Source organism: Salvelinus namaycush, chromosome 6 (genome assembly GCF_016432855.1).
Source record: "Salvelinus namaycush isolate Seneca chromosome 6, SaNama_1.0, whole genome shotgun sequence".
NCBI lineage: Eukaryota > Metazoa > Chordata > Actinopteri > Salmoniformes > Salmonidae > Salvelinus > Salvelinus namaycush.
The window spans coordinates 44,367,710-44,391,155 of record NC_052312.1 but is presented as its reverse complement, the minus strand read 5'-3'; the positions used below and the strand labels follow the sequence as shown (position 1 = coordinate 44,391,155).

At 47.9% G+C, this 23,446-nt stretch overlaps 1 protein-coding gene across 1 annotated transcript in view; it reads left to right on the top strand.

Moving 5' to 3' along the window:
• snd1 (staphylococcal nuclease and tudor domain containing 1) overlaps positions 1-23,446 on the top strand; it is a 312,352-nt gene that overhangs the window by 233,303 nt on the left and 55,603 nt on the right. The window contains exon 18 of the mRNA XM_038996705.1: positions 4,843-4,984. Within this exon, the coding sequence (XP_038852633.1) occupies positions 4,843-4,984 (142 nt within the window). The remainder of the gene's footprint in view (positions 1-4,842; positions 4,985-23,446) is intronic.

The window sequence follows — 23,446 nt, the reverse complement described above, 5'->3', positions numbered from 1 at the left end:
ACTGCGGCGGCATGACGTGGGCCAACGTGTCAGAGGTCACTTGGCCTGAATCGGCATGAACGACTCCCAAACCCCCACAGAGACGCCACCACGGTGACAGTTGCCACGGTAATGAACAGTGACACGCTAATCTGTGTCACTCGGATTGGTCCTGCAGGTTTGATTAAAAGCCCAGACATGTCATTACCCTCTGCTGAAGACCCACTGCATTGTGGGTATTGACTCCATTAATATCTACGGGAGGGATGGAGAAAAAGACCCGTGGAAGTTTGTGAAGCGTGGCCATGTTTGGGTCTTAACTTCTCTAGGGTAGGGGGCAGCATTTGGAATTTTGGAGGAAAAGCATGCCCAAATTAAACTGCCTGCTTCTCGGGCCCAGAAGATATGATATGCATATAACTGGTCGATTTAGATAGAAAACACTCTAAAGTTTCCAAAACTGTTAAAATAGTGTCTGTGAGTATAACAGAACTGATTTGGCAGGTGAAAACCTCAGAAAAATCCAATCAGGAAGTAGTTGTTTTTTTGGTTTTGTAGTTTTCTATTCAATGCCATTACAGTATCCATTGACTTAGGACTCAAATTGCAGTTTCTATGCCTTCCACTAGATGTCAACAGTCTTTAGAAATTGTTTCAGGCTTGTATTCTGAAAAATGAGGAAGTAAGAGCAGTCTGAATGAGGGGACCCTAAAGTGTCACAGAGCTTTTTCATGCGCGCGACCGAGATAGTGCCTTTCTTGTTTACCTTTTATATTGACGACGTTATTGTCCGGTTGAAATATTATCGATTATTTAGGCTAAAAACAACCTGAGGATTTAATATAAACATCGTTTGACATGTTTCTATGAACTTTACGGATACAATTTGGATTTTTTGTCTGCCTGTTGTGACTGCGTTTGAGCCTGTGGATTACTGAAGAAAACACGCAAACAAAACTGAGGTTTTTGGATATGAAGAGACTTTATCGAACAAAAGGAACATTTATTGAGTAAATGAATGTCTGCTGAGTGCAACCATATGAAGATCATCAAAGGTAAGGGATTAATTTTATCTCTATTTCTGACTTGTGTAACTGTTCTACTTGGCTGGTTACTGTTTGTAATGATTTGTCTAGTGGGCTATGTTCTCAAATAATCGTAAGGTATGCTTTCGCCGTAAAGCATTTTTAAAATCTGACACCGTGGTTGGATTCACAAGAAGTTAATCTTTAAACCTATGTAAAATATGTTTTGTTTTCTGAATTTTTATAATGAGTATTTCTGTATTTGAATTTGGCGCCCAGCAGTTTCACTGGCTGTTGAAGAGGTGGGACGCTAACGTCTCACGTACCCAAGAGAGGTTAATTAACTCCTGGTCGGTCGTGTCCACAAAGTTATTATTTTTTAAATGTCCCTTCCCTTTATTTGGCACCACGAAGAAGCAATTGAATGTAATTTGGTGGTTTGACCCAGTCTTTTGTATCCAAGTGGGCAGGGCACCCGCCAAGGCTCGCTCGGCTGGCGCTCTGTGTCACTTGTTGTATAATAAATATGTTTTCCCAATGATTCAAGGTAGCAGGCAGTAAGCCGACTCACTAGCACGACTCATTGCAGTAGTGAAATGGGCCTGTAAATGTCTTACGCTGCACACGTCAGATGTAATTGGTTAGTGCTAGCATGTCGTAAAAGCCCTATAAAACATTGGGTGTAATTAGCCTACCATGCTAACATGCTGACCACACCGCGCATCGCGTTACATGCGCGAGCATTGCGAAATAAATGTACACATACATGTTGTTCAGTAATTTCCTCCAAACGGATCGCTCGCGTCAATGAGCGTCTGCGTAGCCAGGCGCTAAAATAGAACTTGGTTTTAACGCTTGACGTGCTGCAAGTCTCATCTCTCCCATCTCCTCATTGGTTTTTAGGAGCATATACCCACGTGGGTGATTGAAAGATGAACTGAGGTCCGCAGTCCAGTTGGTGGTGGTAATGCACTGTAAAGTTGGTTGCCAACCGCCATATGAAGTCCAAAGAAGAAGAAGAAGCCTGAAGGAGGAGAGATTACTAGAAACTAACTAGGTTTCCTCTTTTATCTGTGGTTTAAATGTCGGAGTAGAGAACACGTGTGACGCAAAATTCTACAAAGACCCAGGGAAAAAAAGACCTTATGCATTTAATGTAAAATAACAACCCAATGTTCATATCCCACGACAAATTAGCTAGCAACAGCAAGCAAGCTAGCTAGCTAAATGGCTGTGAATGTTTCATGTTTTTCGACCTGTCCCCAAATGAATATAGTTGGTCCAGAGTTTGTTTTGATATTTTAACCTGCGTGTCCTGATCGCTTCTGCTGTGGATGGACAAAATCAACATGCGCACGATGGCACACGCAGATTCACGCCTGTGCCTGGTCTAGTCAGCATGTAACACTGCTTGGAGGGAGAGAAGGGGAGAGGGAGGGAGAGAGAGACCTTGTGAAGGTAATTAGCTGATGATACCACACAGTTAAATAATTAGCCAGCTGCTAAAAGCTGGTGATAAGCGGTACCAGAGCGAGAAGTCTAGGACCAGAAGGCTCCTGAACAGCTTCAAGCCATAAGGCTGCCTAGTCTAGGACCAAAAGGCTCCTGAACAGCTTCAAGCCATAAGGCTGCCTAGTCTGGGACCAGAAGGCTCCTGACCAGCTTCAAGCCATAAGGCTGCCTAGTCTGGGACCAGAAGGCTCCTGAACAGCTTCAAGCCATAAGGCTGCCTAGTCTGGGACCAGAAGGCTCCTGAACAGCTTCAAGCCATAAGGCTGCCTAGTCTGGGACCAGAAGGCTCCTGAACAGCTTCAAGCCATAAAGCTGCCTAGTCTGGGACCAGAAGGCTCCTGAACAGCTTCAAGCCATAAGGCTGCCTAGTCTGGGACCAGAAGGCTCCTGAACAGCTTCAAGCCATAAGGCTGCCTAGTCTGGGACCAGAAGGCTCCTGAACAGCTTCAAGCCATAAGGCTGCCTAGTCTGGGACCAGAAGGCTCCTGAACAGCTTGAAGCCATAAGGCTGCCTAGTCTGGGACCAGAAGGCTCCTGAACAGCTTGAAGCCATAAGGCTGCCTAGTCTGGGACCAGAAGGCTCCTGAACAGCTTCAAGCCATAAAGCTGCCTAGTCTGGGACCAGAAGGCTCCTGAACAGCTTCAAGCCATAAGGCTGCCTAGTCTGGGACCAGAAGGCTCCTGAACAGCTTCAAGCCATAAGGCTGCCTAGTCTGGGACCAGAAGGCTCCTGAACAGCTTCAAGCCATAAGGCTGCCTAGTCTGGGACCAGAAGGCTCCTGAACAGCTTGAAGCCATAAGGCTGCCTAGTCTGGGACCAGAAGGCTCCTGAACAGCTTCAAGCCATAAGGCTGCCTAGTCTGGGACCAGAAGGCTCCTGAACAGCTTGAGGCTGCTTATTTCATTCTCTTATTTCACTCTCTTGCACAGGTTCGATGTACACTCACTGGACTCTAACCACACACTCACACATACTACACTGACTCTCCAACACACACAAACACACAACACGCACACCCGTACATATTAATGCCACACACACACACACACACACACACACACACACACACACACACACACACACACACACACACACACACACACACACACATATATATTCACACTCTTCACATGCTGCTGCTACTCGCTGTTTATTATCTGTGCATAATAACTTTTTCCGAACATAGTAATATCTACCTTGTACCCCAGCACCGACTCGGTACCCTGTGTATTTAGCCAAGTTATTGTTACTCATTCTATTTATTCCTCGTTATTACTTTTTCAAAATACATCTCTCTGCATTGTTGGAAGGGCCTTCAAGCGTTTCACTGTTAGTCTACACCTGTTGTTTGCAAAGCATGTGACAAATAACATTTGATTTGATATCGCTACACTATATAAAAAACACACTTTTTAAATATTTTTTACCTGCAAGTAAACACAACAGCCTGCGGTGGACATGAAAGGAGTAGAACAAGCTGTGTTGTGGTGTTACACAAGGAAAGGAGACTTCAGTTGTTGTGAAGTTGTGTTCCACTGTTCTCCCTGACAGTGGGGTTCAGTGACCCCATCAGCAGGAGCCCCAGAACATCAGCATGTAGAGAGATGAATAGGCAGCTCTTGTCATCCTGTCCCTCACACGCGCGTGTGTGGCTGTTTTCATGCGCGCATGTGTGTGTTTTCGTGTGTGTTTGTGCGTCCATAGTGTCGACCATAGTGTTTGATTTGTGGCCCCAAGCGGAGCACTCTTCCCTTAATGAGCCTCCTGCCCTCCCGACAGAGGGCCAACCTTGGAGAGGAGCTGACCTGGTTTCCACACCAGAAACACTCTAGAGGATGGTGAAGAGAGGGAGAGATGGAAGGAGGGAGAGGTTGTCCCACAGGGGATTGCTGTTGCTGTTAGATAACAGACCCATGTTTCTCTGGTCTAAGGGTTGTTTGTTCTGGACCGTATTTCCCTTTGGCATCAAAACAGGCCCTGGATCAAGTCATGGGAGTCATTTAGGAGAGTAAATTGTTCTGTTGGAGTTGGCAGTGATTAAAGTAGGAGTTTGGTGTCTGGTTTGTTTTGAGTATGTTAGATGTTTGATCATGTGACGTATAATAAGGAACTGGCATGCTTAGCTGGAGGTTTAGACATGAGAAATTTCCTTTTTGCTGTGGTCTTCAGTCAAGACAGTGGACTGAATATTATTTCATTTGTCCTACAAGTAGATCCCCAATTTAACGAGGAAGACCTCACATTAATGATATCATTATATTACACATAAGAACAGGGAGTGTTCTGTCATGCTTCACCCTAATCATGTGACCTTCCCCCCATCAGATCTGGGCCAACTATGAGGAGAAGAAGGTGGAGGAGGTGGTGCACGTGACGGAGGAGAAAGAGCGCACAGCCAACTACAGAGCTGTGTATGTCACCGAGATCACGGACACCATGCACTTCTACACCCAGGACGTGGAGACAGGTGGGTGTGGGGGGGTTGTCTGATATTTTGACTGGGTTGTTTTGGTTTGTGTTTTCGTGTGTGTGTGTGCGAGAGACGGGACTAGTACGAGGCTGACTTCATGGATGACGGGCAGTTCTGCATCACAGCCCAGACTGTCTCTCTCTGCTCTCACATGTATCTCCCTTCTGCATCCTCCACCTTCCTGCAGAGAAACACACCAACGTTCCGCTTGTTTTTGCTACTGAAAGACTGGAATAAATCACCAGGTTATTCTGTCATTCCCCAGTGGAGGGAGGGAACGTTTGAGACAGAATAAATAACAATCCCAGGTGTCTTGGCGTGGCTGCTCCCATCATCACCCTCCTCCCCTCGCTCTCCGTGTGCGATGCATTATGGGTCGGTTTGAGGAGAGGTCCATAGTTTAGCCCTCTGAGCTTAAAGAGGTGATCTAGTGTACAGCTTCTCCTGTTGCTGTTGTACTTAATGGTCATCATTGTTCTCTGTGGGCTGCCAAGGTTGTGTGTGTGTTTGTCTGCATGTTTGTGTTTCTGTCTGTCTGTTTGCATTCTGTGTGTGTGTTGTGAGCGACAGTGTGTTTATGTAGGCCTGTTAGCCCGAGCCCAGTGAAGCAGCACTATGGCCAGCCACTCATGTAATTACTACTAACCCATCCAACCCCCTGCCATCGACAGAGGGAACCAACCCTCACATTTTATATCATTATCATTCTTCTAGCTGACCCAGACTCAACCCCCTCCACCCATCCACAGCCCAAAGGCATTAGACATCTACAATGTTAAGGGACGTCTTTCTCTTAGGCTCTCCTTTAAACATATATACATTCTTACCGTTAATATTCTTACCAATGTTTTCTACACACTCTGAGTAATGTGTTCAGACACAACAAAGCTGGGACGGTTGTGTGTGGCGTCTCATGCATAGCCCTGTGTCTAACAACACGCTGGTTAGTGTGTACACTACACACTACAGCCGTAGAGGAGTCTGCCAAATACTGGCCCCAGCGCCTATCCCCTTTTGGCTCCTTGAATAGGACGGGAGGCTGTGATTCAATGTGACTGTGTGCATGGTCTCATGCCTCGTGGGAACGAGGAGTTGGTTGGACAGAGCAGGGGTTAATGAGCGTGTTGCATCATCACACATACACAGACGCTTTTATTGGTTCAATCACTCTCTTTCTCTCTCGGTCATTCACTCAATCACACATTCACTAGTGTGTGTTCCATAACGAGGTGGGGGTGGGTGGGGGTCTCACTCCCCCTCCCGTTCATGGGGCGGCAGGTAGCCTCATGGTTAGAGCTTTGGGCCAGTAACCGAAAGGTTGCTGGATCGAATCCCCGAGCTGAGAAGGTAAAGATCTGTTGTTCTGCCCCTGAACAAGGCAGTTACCCACTATTCCCCTGAACAAGGCAATTACCCACTGTTCCCCTGAGCAAGGCAGTTACCCACTGTTCCCCTGAACAAGGCAATTACCCACTGTTCCCCTGAGCAAGGCAGTTACCCACTGTTCCCCTGAACAAGGCAGTTACCCACTGTTCCCCTGAACAAGGCAGTTACCCACTGTTCCCCTGAACAAGGCAGTTACCCACTGTTCCCCTGAACAAGGCAGTTACCCACTGTTCCCCTGAACAAGGCAGTTACCCCACTGTTCCCCTGAACAAGGCAGTTACCCCACTGTTCCCCTGAACAAGGCAGTTACCCCACTGTTCCCCTGAACAAGGCAGTTACCCCACTGTTCCCCTGAACAAGGCAGTTACCCCACTGTTCCCCTGAACAAGGCAGTTAACCCACTGTTCCCCTGAACAAGGCAGTTAACCCACTGTTCCCCGGGCACAGAAGACGTGGATGTCCATTAAGGCACCGCTCTGATTCAGAGGGGTTGGGTTAAATGCTGAAGACACATTTCAGTTGAAGGCTTTCTGACTAGGTATCCCCCATTCCTCTTTCCAGTGCCACTTGACTTTGGCAGAGGCCATGAAATTGACTTTCGTCATCACTTAATTCGTCTTAATGCGATAATTAATTAATTTGCATTAATTTAGAGCCAATCTGAGCCCTGCGTCGCCGTGAGCGTGACAATCCTATCACGTTGGAGCGTGGCAGCCTTTGGCACCCGACATAACCCCTCACTAATACTACGTACGTACACACCACCCATCCAGGAGATCTTCAGGTGTTGCAGCGTGCTCAGATCTTCTCGTTGTAGCTGCATGTATCCCCCACGTCCCCGGAGGAAGTTGGGTAGAGCGCTGGTGATGTGCCATGTAACCTATGTGATCACCGTGACGACTAGTGTGATTGACAGGAAACACACTGGCACAGACAGGGTTGATTAGCCTGATAACAGTCGGAAGCCTGGAAAGCACATGTGAAGAACCAGAACAGGATAGAGACACACACGTTAGCTTTAGGAAACGTAGCTAAAGCAGCAGCTCGGCTGGTAGTACTGCACTCTTTGCGTTCAAGCACAGTTTTAGTCATCTTTCATTAAAAAAAAATCATGATTTCAGATGAACCAGCAATGTGGGGCCTTTTTTTAGTTTTTAATTGGCCGATGTTTCCCACCGAGCGAGTTATGTGCTCGTTAGGAAAAACAGGATTGTTATTTTCAGCAGGCAAGCAAATATGACCAGAATCACCCCCTGTGACCCTCTCTCTCTCTCTCTCTCTCTCTCTCTCTCTCTCTCTCTCTCTCCCCCTCCTACCCCCTCTCTCCTTCTCTTATCCTCTTTTCTTCTCTCTCTCTCCCTCCTACCCCCCCTCTAATTCTCTTATCCTCTTTTCTTCTCTCTCTCCCTCCTACCCCCTCTCTCCTTCTCTTATCCTCTTTTCTTCTCTCTCTCTCCCTCCTACCCCCCCTCTAATTCTCTTATCCTCTTTTCTTCTCTCTCTCCCTCCTACCCCCTCTCTCCTTCTCTTATCCTCTTTTCTTCTCTCTCTCTCTCTCCCTCCTACCCCTCTCCTTCTCTTATCCTCTTCTCTCTCTCTCTCTCTCCTACCCCCTCTCTCCTTCTCTTATGCTCTTTTCTTCTCTCTCTCTCTCCCTCCTACCCTCTCTCTCCTTATCCTCTTTTCTTCTCTCTCCCTCCTACCCCCTCTATTATCCTCTTTTCTTCTCTCTCTCTCCCTCCTACCCGCTCTCTCCTTCTCTTATCCTCTTTTCTTCTCTCTCCCTCCTACCCCCTCTCTCCTTCTCTTATCCTCTTTTCTTATCTCTCTCTCCCTCCTACCCCCTCTCTCCTTCTCTTATCCTCTTTTTTTATCTCTCTCTCCCTCCTACCCCCTCTCTCCTTCTCTTATCCTCTTTTCTTCTCTCTCTCTCTCTCTCCCTCCTCCCCTCTCTCCTTCTCTTATCCTCTTTTCTTCTCTCTCTCTCTCCTACCCTCTCTCTCCTTCTCTTATCCTATTTTCTTCTCTTTCTCCCTCCTACCCTCTCTCCTTCTCTTATCCTCTTTTCTTCTCTCTCTCTCCCTCCTACCCACTCTCTCCTTCTCTTATCCTCTTTTCTTCTCTCTCTCTCTCCCTCCTACCCTCTCTCTCCTTCTCTTATCCTCTTTTCTTCTCTCTCTCTCTCCCTCTCTCCCTCCTACCCTCTCTCTCCTTCTCTTATCCTCTCTTCTCTCTCCCCCCCCCTCCCTCCCTCCCACATTAAGGCCCACAGCCCCTTGAAGAGCACTTCAAAGCCCAGGCCCAGTAAATTCTTACAAGCCGAGTGCTTTGCAATTTCATGACATGTTTTTTCAGAGACGGCAGAATTTATAATGTAGGGGAGGGGGGTGATTTTAGAAATAATATGAAGATTGGTTTTTGATAATGGTTTTTGACACGGGGGGCCCCGTGTGGCTCAGTTGGTAGAGCATGGCGCTTGCAACGCCAGGGTTGTGGGTTCGTTTCCCACGGGGGGCCAGTACAAAAAAAAGTATGAATGTATGTACTTGTAAGTCGCTCTGGATAAGAGCGTCTGCTAAATGACTTAAAATGATAATGACATAGCTTTCTGTGTTGTGGTTAAGTTGGTCCTAAGGCGCCCGGCACCGACAAATTGCCGTTAAGCAGTAGGCCCTGTGGCTCCAGGGGCTGTTTCTGAAATAGAGGGCTTTTGCCAGGTTTCCCCCTAACCAGTGTGTATTCCCACCTTTCACAGAGAGCAGGGATCTCCCTAAATGTACATCCCCCAATGCCACACCATACGCTATTATGGAAATAGATTCTGACACATATAGGATGCTGTGAATTCATCACCTGCAAATAGATGTTCTCACTCCCTATATTCTTTCCATACTGTAGCAGAATTCTGTACGAGGCAAACAGGTCGACCACAACAGACAGCAATCTACCTGAGAGAGAGTTTTGACCTTGTCTCTCCCTGCCTTACCTGCTCCTCTCTCTCTCCCTCCCTGTCTCTCCCTCACTCCTCTCTCTCACGCTTAAGTGTTTTAAGATCAGAGGTGAGAGGTCAGGCAAGTTTTTTTTTTTTTTTTGGCAGCTGCCGTCATCACTCCATTTACTGTCTGGATAAAAATACGCAGCTGGGGCGAAGGCTCCTTGACCGACCTTGAGGCGCTGGGCGAGCCGTGTGGGACATAGGAGATAAATCCAAAGGGAATCAATCCAGCCGTTTCGCCCTCCTCTCTTTTCGAAGGGGTTGAAGACACACTGTTATAAAGTGTAAATAAAACTGCTAGTTCTCATTAGTTCCCATTGTGCTCTGTTCTGTTCGTACTCTGCCTGTGGTCACTGTGTCTCACATACCAAGAGAAGATAGTAGGCTGTATTTTCATCTTCTCTTAAGCTCCCTGATGTCTCTTAATGGTCCCTAAACAGTGAAGCAAAGTGCACAGTAATATCTTTACCGTTTCCATTATTCTCAGGGGGGGTCGGTTGCGACAGTTTTGCTTGTGAGAATGTTTTTTATCAGTCAGATGTAATTACCGAAAGAGTGAGTGTGTGTGTGTATGTGTGTAAACGTGTGGTAGAAGTTGTTGGGAAAGGAATTTTCCTGTCTGGGGAAATGCTACGGATATCATACAATTTCTCATCCCTCTCCCTCTCCCCATCCCTCTCCCCATCCCTCTCCCCATCCCTCTCCCCATCCCTCTCCCCATCCCCATCCCTCTCCCCATCCCTCTCCCTCTCCTCATCCCTCTCCCCATCCCTCTCCCTCTCCTCATCCCTCTCCCCATCCCTCTCCCCATCCCCATCCCTCTCCCCATCCCTCTCCCCATCCCTCTCCCCATCCCTCTCCCCATCCCTCTCCCTCTCCCCATCCCCATCCCTCTCCCCATCCCCATCCCTCTCTCTCCCCATCCCTCTCCCCATCCCCATCCCTCTCACTCTCCCCATCCCTCTCCCCATCCCCATCCCTCTCACTCTCCCCATCCCTCTCACTCTCCCCATCCCTCTCCCCATCCCCATCCCTCTCCCCATCCCTCTCCCCATCCCTCTCCCCATCCCTCTCCCCATCCCTCTCCCTCTCCCCATCCCTCTCCCCATCCCTCACCCCATCCCTCTCCCCATCCCTCTCCCTCTCCCCATCCCCATCCCTCTCTCCTGAGACGATTTGTAATTACTCTGAGGGGAACCTGCATAAGATATCTGACCTTGGACACACTGAAAGACAGAGGCCGCTCTATGCAGCTGAGGAAAGTGGCAGGCTACTAAAACACTGTTGGTTTTCCTCTGGTTTGCAGCCTAGGGATTAACAAAAGATATTTAGATTTTCTGTCTCTAGCTTGGCCCTCTTTACCTGTCCATGACTAGAGCATTGAGAATGATTTTTAGTCTAGAGCTACACTATCAGACTGTCCAGGACTGGGATTCAGGCCCACCAAGCCTCAGCCTGGATCAGACCAGACTTAGGAGCAAAGAGCCTGCAGCGCTACAGCCTAGCCCAGACCAGACCAGAGTTAGGAGCAAAGAGCCTGCAGCGCTACAGCCTAGCCCAGACCAGACCAGAGTTAGGACCAAAGAGCCTGCAGCGCTACAGACCAGACCAGAGTTAGGAGCTAAGAGCTGGCAGCGCTGCAGGCTGGTCCAGACCAGACCAGAGTTAGGAGCTGGCAGCGCTGCAGGCTGGTCCAGACCAGAGTTAGGAGCTGGCAGCGCTGCAGGCTGGTCCAGACCAGAGTTAGGAGCTGGCAGCGCTGCAGGCTGGTCCAGACCAGAGTTAGGAGCTGGCAGCGCTGCAGGCTGGTCCAGACCAGACCAGAGTTAGGAGCTGGCAGCGCTGCAGGCTGGTCCAGACCAGACCAGAGTTAGGAGCTGGCAGCGCTGCAGGCTGGTCCAAACCAGACCAGAGTTAGGAGCTGGCAGTGCTACAGCCTTCCAGGTGCCACTCTGTCCACATTATTCACATTCTACCTTTACGCCCAGCAGCTGTTCTCCACCTAATGATGCTGGAACACCACTCAGTCAGTCTCACTCCTTCCTACTATCATGCTGGTATTCAATCTCTTTCTTGTTCTGTTGCTAAATCTATCTTTCTCCCTCTTGTTCCTTATGCTCTGTGGTTCGGTCTCTGTGTTTTAGTTTTTCTCATTCTCTCCTTATGTCTCACTCTCACCTCTCGCTAGCTCTCTCGCGCTCTCTTTCTCAAATGTTCCCCTCATTCAGTGAAAACCTAGGGGTTTTAAAAGGTCCCAACGCCCCAGAACTGTCCGCCACTGTGGAGTGCCTTAACGTGTGACGGCACACATTGTTTTGGGAGCAGTCAACGGGGGGCCTCGTAACACTGGTGTGCCAGACCATTAGCATTTGCCAGTATTGATGTCAATAAGAGGACATTCTCTATCGATCTGTCCGAAAGGGAATACAGGGGGCTCTAACCAGGCCTTAATGTGAAGAAGCGAACTAGGGCCATCTTAGAAACAGCACTCCACTCCCGGGCTGTGTTCATTAGGCACCAAATGGAATAAAACGGATTGAAACAGGGAGGGTCTTCCTGGCCAATGCAACATTTTTGTGTTCAGTTGCGAAATGTTTGACTTTTTTTCTCCATTGTGTGCTCAAATGAACACAACCCTGCTTAATGCGGACGGAAGATGGCTGGATGAAGCTCAGTGCACATAAGCAAGTCCCTGTTCCCATGTGATCCTCTGTAGAGGATGGCTCTTTGTTTCCCCCCGCCTACCGCTGGCCTCTGTCTTTTGAGGACACCGTCATCCTAGAGAGGGCAGTAGTTTGTCATGGTCATGATTTTATCCTCACATCTCTAGGCCGTCCTTGTTTCACCGGGTCTATATTCTTCAGTCGTGCTGAACTTTGTCTTGTTTCTCTTCAGCTGGTCTGTAAACAGCTGTGGTGACACTCCACACAAACTGCAGAGGCCACGGCTGTAGAAAGCAACAACAAACTCAAGCAGGGAGAAAAGCAGACACTGCAAGTTTTATTTGTTTTCTTAACTCCCCACCACCGCGCCGGATGATGCAATATTTAGCGGTCCTCAGATGAGCTTTACCGCGAAGGCATTCATTGTTGAATTTGAATGGAACTGCAGATTGAAAGGTCAGATCACCTGTCTGCTCAGCTGGAGCACGGTTTGTTCTGAGGGGTGTATTTTGGAGGGAGCAGGACCCAATCTGGCTTGCTCTTGGTCTTAGTGCTCTGGTTTCACTAGTAACCAGAAAGGCAACGCTGGTTACCTTATGTGGTGGTGAATGGCTCTTCTCTTGGCAACGAACCCACTTACACTCTTCTCCTCCAAACTACAAGTACAGGTGAACCCTCCTAATGCGGCACCGCACCCGGGTATATTGGGAGAAAATCCGCATTAGCCTCACTCGACGAGGCCTCAATGGGAGTGTAGAGAGCAGGAGAAAAGTCACAGATGCTGCCTCTTTGTCTCTTCTGGGCTTTCAAATGACAGAAACTGTAATTTGGTGGTGAGGGCCCCCTCTCCGCCTGCCAGGAGGGGGAGAGAAAGATTGAGAGAGGAGAGAGTGCTGTGCGATGCGACTCTGAAACGCTCTTCCACAGGCAGAGTGGGCATTAGTGAGGCTCTGCCATCATTTGTTTTTTATGGCGGCCTCGCTCCACGCACAGCGGCTGCCGACACTTCCTCCCAACTGGTGCCCAAAAGAGGAGTCAATTGCTCCCCATAAAGCCATTTTATCTCTCCCCCCGCATCTCCAGTACCTCCTTTGTCTGTGTTGGGGTAGGTTGTCTGTTATCTGTGTGTGTGTGTGTGTGTGTGTGTGTGTGTGTGTGTGTGTGTGTGTGTGTGTGTGTGTGTGTGTGTGTGTGTGTGTGTGTGTGTGTGTGTGTGTGTGTGTGTGTGTGTGTGTGTGTGTGTGTGTAAGCAATCAGCAGTGTTGTTCCCGTTCCCACCTGGAAGTTCTTTAACACAAGCCGCCATCCCCCCAGAGGATGAAGCCTGTCCAAACCTCATGCATATTTAACAGGCCAAACTAGCAGGTAGAGTTAGCACTGTGTGCGTCAGCCCGGTGTCATCATTCAAACTGCCCGTGCACACACACATTCACACACACCGTATGCACACGTCAGAAGCGGCAGCGTTACAACTGCTAAAATAACAGACACCAGTGCCTATATAGCAGATCTGATAAAGACGCCGGGAACAACATGTACTAAATGGAAATGAGAGTCTTCGGAGACCTCCCAGAATAAGTGTTGTTTTTGGGTTAGTTACACATTTCCCTGGATGAGCTCCTTTCTCCATGCCGCTGCGTGCGTCTCATACATTTGAATATTGAGCTGATTACAGCTGGTGAAATGTTGCCTCTTTCTGCGCTTCTCCTGTCCGTTTTTTTTGTTCCCCTTTTTCTCTCTTTGGGTCACTTTCTGCATCATTTGGAAAATGCTTAACAGTGATTTAGTGTTTAATTTCTTCATTTGGGAAGAGGAATTGGAATGATCCTAGCTTTTTAGTAACCATTTAGCAGTGATTCTCTAATCTGTTCTCTGGTCTTCTGTTTCATTCTGGATGGGATGATTTCCGTTGTTGATGGTAATGATTTGGTCAAATAGGATTCCGCGTGGCCTTCGGTCGAGTGCGGAGGACAACATGATCCAGTGTTTTCATAGCTTTTTGTTTTCTTTCCGCGAGTACGCCTCATTCGCCACACCACAGCCAAATGCCATTTTAATCAACCCCAACTAAAATCATTTTCTCTTCTCTAAAGCCTAATCGCTTTCTCCGTTCCGCGCGGGGCATTTACAATGTAATTACATATGATTTACCAACAGCTGCAGCCATAATGGCGCATAAACAAATTACAGAACAGAGTGAGAGAAAAGAGAGGAGGAGAAAAGAGATCTGGAACAGTCTTCATTTTATGTGGATCAGTGCTTTTGCTCACTAGCAAATACACAAAGCGAGGCCTGTCACACTGGAGACCCATTAGCCTCTTCCACTGAGACTACAAATACATAGATTTGTCTTTCTTTTCTTCAAACCAACGTGGAATTGGGAACTGGGACTCTCCTTACTACATACATCTCCTGGTATTTTTCCTAGCCTGATTTGGCTTTGCCAGAGATGCATGTTGCAGATCTCTCTGGGTTGCTGAAGGCAGGAAACCAACCGTAGGCGTCGGTTCACTGGACACTCACAGGGTTTATCTTTAGATTTCTCGGCAGTGTATGCAAACAGACAGAGGGAGATGTAGGCTGTTTTATGTTTTTTACACATCGGTTGGGCTGGAATGATGTTCTTTCAAGCTGAAAAAAGGAACACTTTGCCTGTGTGTTTACCTGTGTGTGTGTGGGTGCATCTATGCTTGCCAGAGTGCTAATGTATGTATGTTCATTCCTCTCTCTCTCTCTCTCTCTCTCTCTCTCTGTGTGTGTGTCTATGCTTGCTAGAGAATGCTAGTGTATTTGTCTTCGTTCCTCTGTCTGTGTGTGTGTGTGTGTGTGTGTGTGTGTGTGTGTGTGTGTGTGTGTGTGTGTGTGTGTGTGTGTGTGTGTGTGTGTGCTTCTCCATTCCCTTGTGTGTGCATTACCGTCCAAGCCTGCACCTGGAAGGGAATCTGCATGCATAGATGTGTGTAATAAAGCAGTGCCCTCCAGTACAGGTCACCCTGGGCCAAGATGCCTGCACAGCAAATGACCAGCCATAAAGTGACTGGCAGTAGGTGGGGAGATTCTCATGCTGCAGAACCCCTGCACTGCATGCTGAATCTAATACCAAGTGTCATCGTTCTCTCACCTGGCCCTGTGGTGTGTGTGTGTTATATAATGGATAGCAAACCCACGGAGAAATATGTAGTAGTTAAGAGGCTTAAGTTCACCACTAAATCAGGATGGCACTTGAAATGAAGAAGGATTGAAGTGTGTGGGGGGGGTGTTTGCTATACTATGTGTGCACTAAGTCCTCTCTGTGAACAGCCTACAACCATCACCAAGAAACGTAACCATCTCATTGGTCAATATCAACATGACTGCATGTTCACTGTAACAGACACAGTCCCTGTTCCTTCTCCCTACCAACGTCTTATCCTCCACCTTCAGAGTGAGAGACATTAGATGTACGGTGTCTGACTCAATCTGACACGACTGTAATTAGAGGGAATCTAAGGCTTCTACCAAGTAGTGAAACTGCACTGGGAAATCAGTGATCCATAGAGATGACTGCTTCCCGAATGTTACCCTATTCCCTACATAGTGCACTACTTTTAACCAGGGCCCATAGGGCACTACATAGGGAATATGGTGCCATTTGGGACGCTGTCGGCCGTGTACTGATCTACTGTTCCTTATGTAACCTCAGCCATATGTCCTAATGGATGGCTTTAAACCCCACTGGTATTATGAGAACACTGGCCCGGAGGATGGATCTCATAGGAGAACATGGAAGGTAGGGTTAACATTGGTGTTTCATGACCACTCTTGGGGTTGTGTGCTTGATGTGTGCTTGCCCTGATTTTCATAGGATAGGATGTAGCATAGCCTACAGTGCCTTCGGAAAGTATTCAGACCCCTTCCCTTTTCCACGTTACGTTACAGCCTTATTCTAAAATGGATTGAATTCGTCTGTTTCCTCATCAATCTACACATAATACCCCATAGTGACCAAGAGAAAACAGGTTTTTAGACATTTTTGCAAATGTGTTAAATAAAAAAAACATACAGTTGAAGTCGGAAGCTTACATACACCTTAGCCAAATACATTTAAACTCAGTTTTTCACAATTCCTGACATTTAATCCTATTAAAAATTCCCTGTTTAGGTCAGTTAGGATCACCACTTTATTTTAAAAATGTGAAATGTCAGACAAATTGTCGCGAGAATGATTTATTTCAACTTTTATTTCTTTCATCACATTCCCAGTGGGTCAGAAGTTTACATACACTCAATTAGTATTTGGTGGCATTGCCTTTAAATTGTTTAACTTGGTTCAAATGCTTCGGGTAGCCTTCCACAACCTTCCCACAATAAGTTGGGTGAATTTTGGCCCATTCCTCCTGACAGAGCTGGTGTAACTGAGTCAGGTTTGTAGGCCTCCTTGCACGCACACGATTTTTCAGTTCTGCCCACAAATTTTCTATGGTATTGAGGTCAGGGCTTTGTGATGGCCACTCCAATACCTTGACTTTGTTGTCTTTAAGCCATTTTGCCACAACTTTGGAAGTATGCCTGGGGTCATTGTCCATTTGGAAGACCCATTTGCGACCAAGCTTTAACTTCCTGACTGATGTCTTGAGATGTTGCTTCAATATATCCACATAATATTCCTTCCTGGTGATGCCATCTATTTTGTGAAGTGCACCAGTCCCTCCTGCAGCAAATCACCCCCACAACATGATGCTGCCATCCCCGTGCTTCACGGTTGGGATGGTGTTCTTCGGCTTGCAAACCTCCCCAAACATAACGATGGTCATTATGGCCAAACAGTTCTATTTTTGTTTCATCAGACCGGAGGACATTTCTCCAAACAGAACAATCTTTGTCCCCATGTGCAGTTGCAAACCGTAGTCTGGCTTTTTTATGGCAGTTTTGTAGCAGTGGCTTCTTCCTTGCTGAGTGGCCTTTCAGGGTGTGTCGATATAGGACTCGTTTTACTGTGGATATAGATACTTTTGTACCTGTTTCCTACAGCATCTTCACAAGGTCCTTTGCTGTTGTTCCGGGATTGATTTGCCCTTTTCGCACCAAAGTACGTTCAACTTTAGGAGACAGAACGCGTCTCCTTCCTGAGCGGTATGACGGCTGCGTGGTCCCATGGTGTTTATACTTGCGTACTATTGTTTGTACAGATGAACGTGGTACCTTCAGGCGTTTGGAAATTTCTCCCAAGGATGAACCAGGCTTGTGGAGGTCTACCATTTTTTTTCCTGAGGTCTTGGCTGATTTCTTTTGATTTTCCTATGATGTCAAGCAAAGAGGCACTGAGTTTGAAGGTAGGCCTTGAAATACATCCACAGGTACACCTCCAATTGACAAAATGATGTCAATTAGCCTATCAGAAGCTTCTAAAGTCATGACATAATTTTCTGGAATATTCCAATCTGTTTAAAGGCACAGTCAACTTAGTGTATGTAAACTTCTGACCTACTGGAATTGTGATACAGTGAATTATAAGTGAAATAATCTCTGTAAACAATTGTTGTAAAAATTACTTGTCATGCACAAAGTAGATGTCCTAACCGACTTGCCAAAACTATAGTTTGTTAACAAGACATTTGTGGAGTGGTTGAAAAACGAGTTTTTCACTCCAACCTAAGTGTAAGTAAACTTCTGACTTCAACTGTACCTTATTTACATAAGTATTCAGACCCTTTGCTGTGAGACTCGAAATTGAGCTCCGGTGCATCCTGTTTCCATTGATCATCCTTTAGATGTTTCTACAACTTGATTGGAGTCCACCTGTGGTAAACTCTATTGATTGGACATGATTTGGAAAGGCACACACCTGTCTATATAAGGTCCCACAGTTGACAGTGCATGTCAGAGCAAAAACCAAGCCATGACGTGGAAGGGATTGTCCATAGCGATCCGAGACAGGATTGTGTTGAGGCACAGATCTGGGGAAGGGTAACAACAAAAGTCTGCAACGTACAAGGTCACCAAGAACACAGTAGACTCCATTATTCTTAAATGGAAGAAGTTTGGAACCTCCAAGACTCTGTCCAGGCGGCCAGCTGGGAAAGATGAACGAAGTAAAGTACAGAGAGATCCTTGATGAAAACCTGCTCCAGAGTGCTCAGGACCTCAGACTGGGGCAAAGGTTCACCTTCCAACAGGACAACGACCATAAGCACGCAGTCAAGACGATGCAGGAGTGGCTTCGGGACATGTCTCTGAATGTCCTTGAGTGGCCCAGCCGGAGCCTGGATTTGAACCCAATCGAACATCTCTGTAGAGACCTGAAAATAGCTGTGCTGCCTGCTCCCCATCCAACCTGACAGAGCTTGAGAGGATCTGCAGAGAAAAATTGGAGAAACTCCCCAAGTACAGCTGTGCCAAGCTTGTAACATCATACCCAATAAGACTCTATGCTGTAATCTCTTCCAAAAGTGCTTCAACAAAGTCCTGAGTAAAGGATCTGAATACTTATGTAAATATCATATTTTGTAAGTCGCTCTGGATAAGAGCGTCTGCTAAATGACTTAAATGTAAATATTTCAGCTATTTTTATTGCATACATTTACAAAAATGTCTGTAAACCTGTTTTTGCTTTGTCATTATACTGTATTGTGTCCACCTGTGGGTTGATGAGGGAAAAAACGATGTAATCCATTTTAGAATAAGGCTGTAACGTAACAAAATGTGGAAAAAGTCGAGTTCTGGATGCTTTTCGAAGGCACTGTATGTGTAAATTATGGTTATTGATGCGTACTACAGAGATTACAGCTCTGTCTGGAGTTATCACGTTTGGGGTGTGTGCGCGCATGTGCTCTCCAACATGTTTTTTGTGTGTTAGTCTACGAGTGTGTACTCAGTCTCATTGTGTGTTTTGGCTGTGTGTACATTGTGGTTCTTGAACGGTACAAAGTGGGTTATCATCACAGTATTTCAGGCCTTAATTCTTATGGCATAGAGTACATACAGCGATCTCATCATGTGTTCTGTACCCTACCTCCTTCCTGTTCCTTCCCCTCCACAGTAATGCCAGTCCTCTGCTACATCATGTGTTCTGTACCCTACCTCCTTCCTGTACCTTCCCCTCCACAGTAATGCCAGTCCTCTGCTACATCATGTGTTCTGTACCCTACCTCCTTCCTGTACCTTCCCCTCCACAGTAATGCCAGTCCTCTGCTACATCATGTGTTCTGTACCCTACCTCCTTCCTGTTCCTTCCCCTCCACAGTAATGCCAGTCCTCTGCTACATCATGTGTTCTGTACCCTACCTCCTTCCTGTACCTTCCCCTCCACAGTAATGCCAGTCCTCTGCTACATCATGTGTTCTGTACCCTACCTCCTTCCTGTACCTTCCCCTCCACAGTAATGCCAGTCCTCTGCTACATCATGTGTTCTGTACCCTACCTCCTTCCTGTACCTTCCCCTCCACAGTAATGCCAGTCCTCTGCTACATCATGTGTTCTGTACCCTACCTCCTTCCTGTACCTTCCCCTCCACAGTAATGCCAGTCCTCTGCTACATCATGTGTTCTGTACCCTACCTCCTTCCTGTACCTTCCCCTCCACAGTAATGCCAGTCCTCTGCTACATCATGTGTTCTGTACCCTACCTCCTTCCTGTACCTTCCCCTCCACAGTAATGCCAGTCCTCTGCTACATCATGTGTTCTGTACCCTACCTCCTTCCTGTACCTTCCCCTCCACAGTAATGCCAGTCCTCTGCTACATCATGTGTTCTGTACCCTACCTCCTTCCTGTACCTTCCCCTCCACAGTAATGCCAGGCCACTGGTATTAATTAGGTTAAATGAAGTGTTTCCATTAAAGCTTTATATAGCGATTGGAGAGGACTCCCTCTTAGCTTATTTATTATTTAATCAAATCTCTCCGGGCCCAAAGTGGAGCACGCCGCGCGACCCAGGCAAAGACACACACACACACACACACACACACACACACACACACCATTACCACTAGCACTCCTGGCTGGGGAAGAAGGAAGTCGCTCTCTCTCAAACTTTTTTAATTAGATGAATAAATCTTCCGCCGGCGGCCGGAGCGCTGACAGGCAGGCCACGGCGCTGCACAGCCGCAACTACTGCAACTGACGTGATGCGCTACTACGGTAACACGCCCGTCACGAGCTGTACCTCTGGGATAGATGGGAGGGTTGGGGGGGTAGGGTTGTTTATCTGATCTGTACCTCTGGGATAGATGGGAGGGTTGTGGGGGTAGGGTTGTTTATCTGATCTGTACCTCTGGGATAGATGGGAGGGTTGGGGGGGTAGGGTTGTTGATCTGATCTGTACCCCTGGGATAGATGGGAGGGAACCTAATTAATACCAGTGGCCTGGCATTACTGTGGAGGGGAAGGTACAGGAAGGAGGTAGGGTACAGAACACATGATGTAGCAGAGGACTGGCATTACTGTGGAGGGGAAGGTACAGGAAGGAGGTAGGGTACAGAACAGGGTTGTTGATCTGAGCTGTACCTCTGGGATAGATGGGAGGTTTGGGGGGTAGGGTTGTTTATCTGATCTGTACCTCTGGGATAGATGGGAGGGTTGGGGGGTAGGGTTGTTGATCTGAGCTGTACCTCTGGGATAGATGGGAGGTTTGGGGGGTAGGGTTGTTTATCTGAGCTGTACCTCTGGGATAGATGGGAGGTTTGGGGGGTAGGGTTGTTTATCTGATCTGTACCTCTTGGATAGATGGGAGGTTTGGGGGGGTAGGGTTGTTGATCTGAGCTGTACCTCTGGGATAGATGGGAGGTTTGGGGGGTAGGGTTGTTTATCTGAGCTGTACCTCTGGGATAGATGGGAGGTTTGGGGGGTAGGGTTGTTTATCTGATCTGTACCTCTGGGATAGATGGGAGGTTTGGGGGGGTAGGGTTGTTGATCTGAGCTGTACCTCTGGGATAGATGGGAGGTTTGGGGGGTAGGGTTGTTTATCTGATCTGTACCTCTGGGATAGATGGGAGGTTTGGGGGGTAGGGTTGTTTATCTGACGTGTTTCCTTAAATCTGCTGCTTCTACAAAACACTGAGGATGCCTCAAGCGTGTGTTTGTGTGTGTGTGTGTGTGTGTTTGAGGGGAGTTCCCTCCTCGCTCCCCTCAAACAGCAGTCATTAGCCATCAGGGTGCCAGTGGATGGGCAGTGAGGAGTGTGGACCCCATGTTCCTCTCCCCAAACCCCACAACAAACACACGCACCCCCTCTCACACACACCCCCTCCTCCCCCTCTTACCTTACCTCCCCTAACCCCCCTCCGGAAGCCTCCTGTTTTCACTCCTGTTTAGCGTACATGACATCATGTTAAGGTAGCTGGCTAAGCGCTAGCTGGCTGCTCACTCTCTTTTTAACTTTTAATATTCCCTCGTTTTTTTAAACAAACGCTCTGATGCAGGCTGGAATAACATCACAATAACAGCTCTGAGCTGTGGGAGGGAGGGAGGGAGTGATACACACACACACCTCCCCCGTTCAGTAGCGTTGGTAATGCAGTGGAGGAGCTCCTCCATATCACATTTCCGTAACGCTTCAAGCTCATGGGCCACAGATTACACAGATTACACAGATTACACAGATTACGCCGATTACGCAGATTACACCGATTACACATATTACACATATTACACAGATTATGCTGATTACACTGTTTACACTGTTTACACAGATTACGCTGATTACACCGATTGTGCTGATTACGCAGATTACACTGATTACACTGATTGGTGTTTGTCATGTATGCGGTGCCAATGTGTGTGAACGTCTGCGTGTGGGAACGTCTGCGTGTGTGGACGTCTGCGTGTGTGGACGTCTGCGTGTGAGGACGTCTGCGTGTGTGGACGTCTGCGTGTGTGGACGTCTGCGTGTGTGGACGTCTGCGTGTGTGGACGTCTGCGTGTGTGGACGTCTGCGTGTGTGGACGTCTGCGTGTGGACGTCTGCGTGTGGACGTCTGCGTGTGGACGTCTGCGTGTGTGGACGTCTGCGTGTGGGAACGTCTGCGTGTGGGAACGTCTGCGTGTGGGAACGTCTGCGTGTGTGGACGTCTGCGTGTGGGAACGTCTGCGTGTGTGGACGTCTGCGTGTGGGAACGTCTGCGTGTGTGGAACGTCTGCGTGTGTGGAACGTCTGCGTGTGTGGAACGTCTGCGTGTGTGGAACGTCTGCGTGTGTGGAACGTCTGCGTGTGTGGAACGTCTGCGTGTGTGGAACGTCTGCGTGTGTGGAACGTCTGCGTGTGTGGAACGTCTGCGTGTGTGGAACGTCTGCGTGTGTGGAACGTCTGCGTGTGTGGAACGTCTGCGTGTGTGGAACGTCTGCGTGTGTGGAACGTCTGCGTGTGGGAACGTCTGCGTGTGGGAACGTCTGCGTGTGGGAACGTCTGCGTGTGGGAACGTCTGCGTGTGCGGGCGTCTGCGTGTGCGGGCGTCTGCGTGTGCGGGCGTCTGCGTGTGCGGGCGTCTGCGTGTGCGGACGTCTGCGTGTGCGGACGTCTGCGTGTGTGTGGCGGACACCATCGTCCCCCCTCCCCCCGGGGCACATGCTGAAACATCACCTCTATCAACCTGGCTCACATCAAAGGGAAACGACCACAAGTCCTCTGTGTGTTACGGGTGGAGTAGCATGTTCATTACTAGCAATTATAGCATTGACTGCTTGCTTTTAGTGTTGCTTTTCTCTGCCATCTTTGAAATAATTACTTTTTTTCATCAATCGTTGAGAATGTTTCCATGTCCAGCCCCCCTCCACACACACACACTTGCTGTGCAGACGAAGGGGCATTATTTTTTATTGAGTCAGTGTATAGCCCTGGTTGTTACATTGCCCAAGGCCCAAGGGGAAATCAATGGGAATAGGATGTCAACAAATCACCATGTAATTTCAACATCGGGCACTTTGCTAAACTAGCTGGAGTAAGCGATCTGCACTCTCTTCACACTCTCTCTCACGCACACACATCCCATACTTCTTCACACACACTCCGAGCCATCAGCCCTGACAGCTAGCCATTTGTTACTGCTGAGCGCAAATCACTCGACTAGTGATTGCAGTCTGAATCCACACAGCCTGACGCTCTTATCATCCTCTTCAAAACGTGGACATTATCCACCGCCACATTTTCTGGAATCTCCACCTAATAGTTCTCCCATACACGATAATGGGTTGATGACTGGTAAACACATGTCACAGAGCGCAATCTTTTTACTCATGCTGTTTTGGTTATGACTGTCTCCACTGATGGTAATGCTGGTAGAAATAGGATTATTTAGCATTTGTGACATGGTGCTAATGCAGTGGAAATTACTACAGGAAACGGAGATGACCAATTTCCCCATGGCGGTTACTGCGGTCGGGCGTCCACTTTGGGGCAGAGCGCTGTATGGCTCAACAGTGCTACATGGGATATGAGCCAAATAC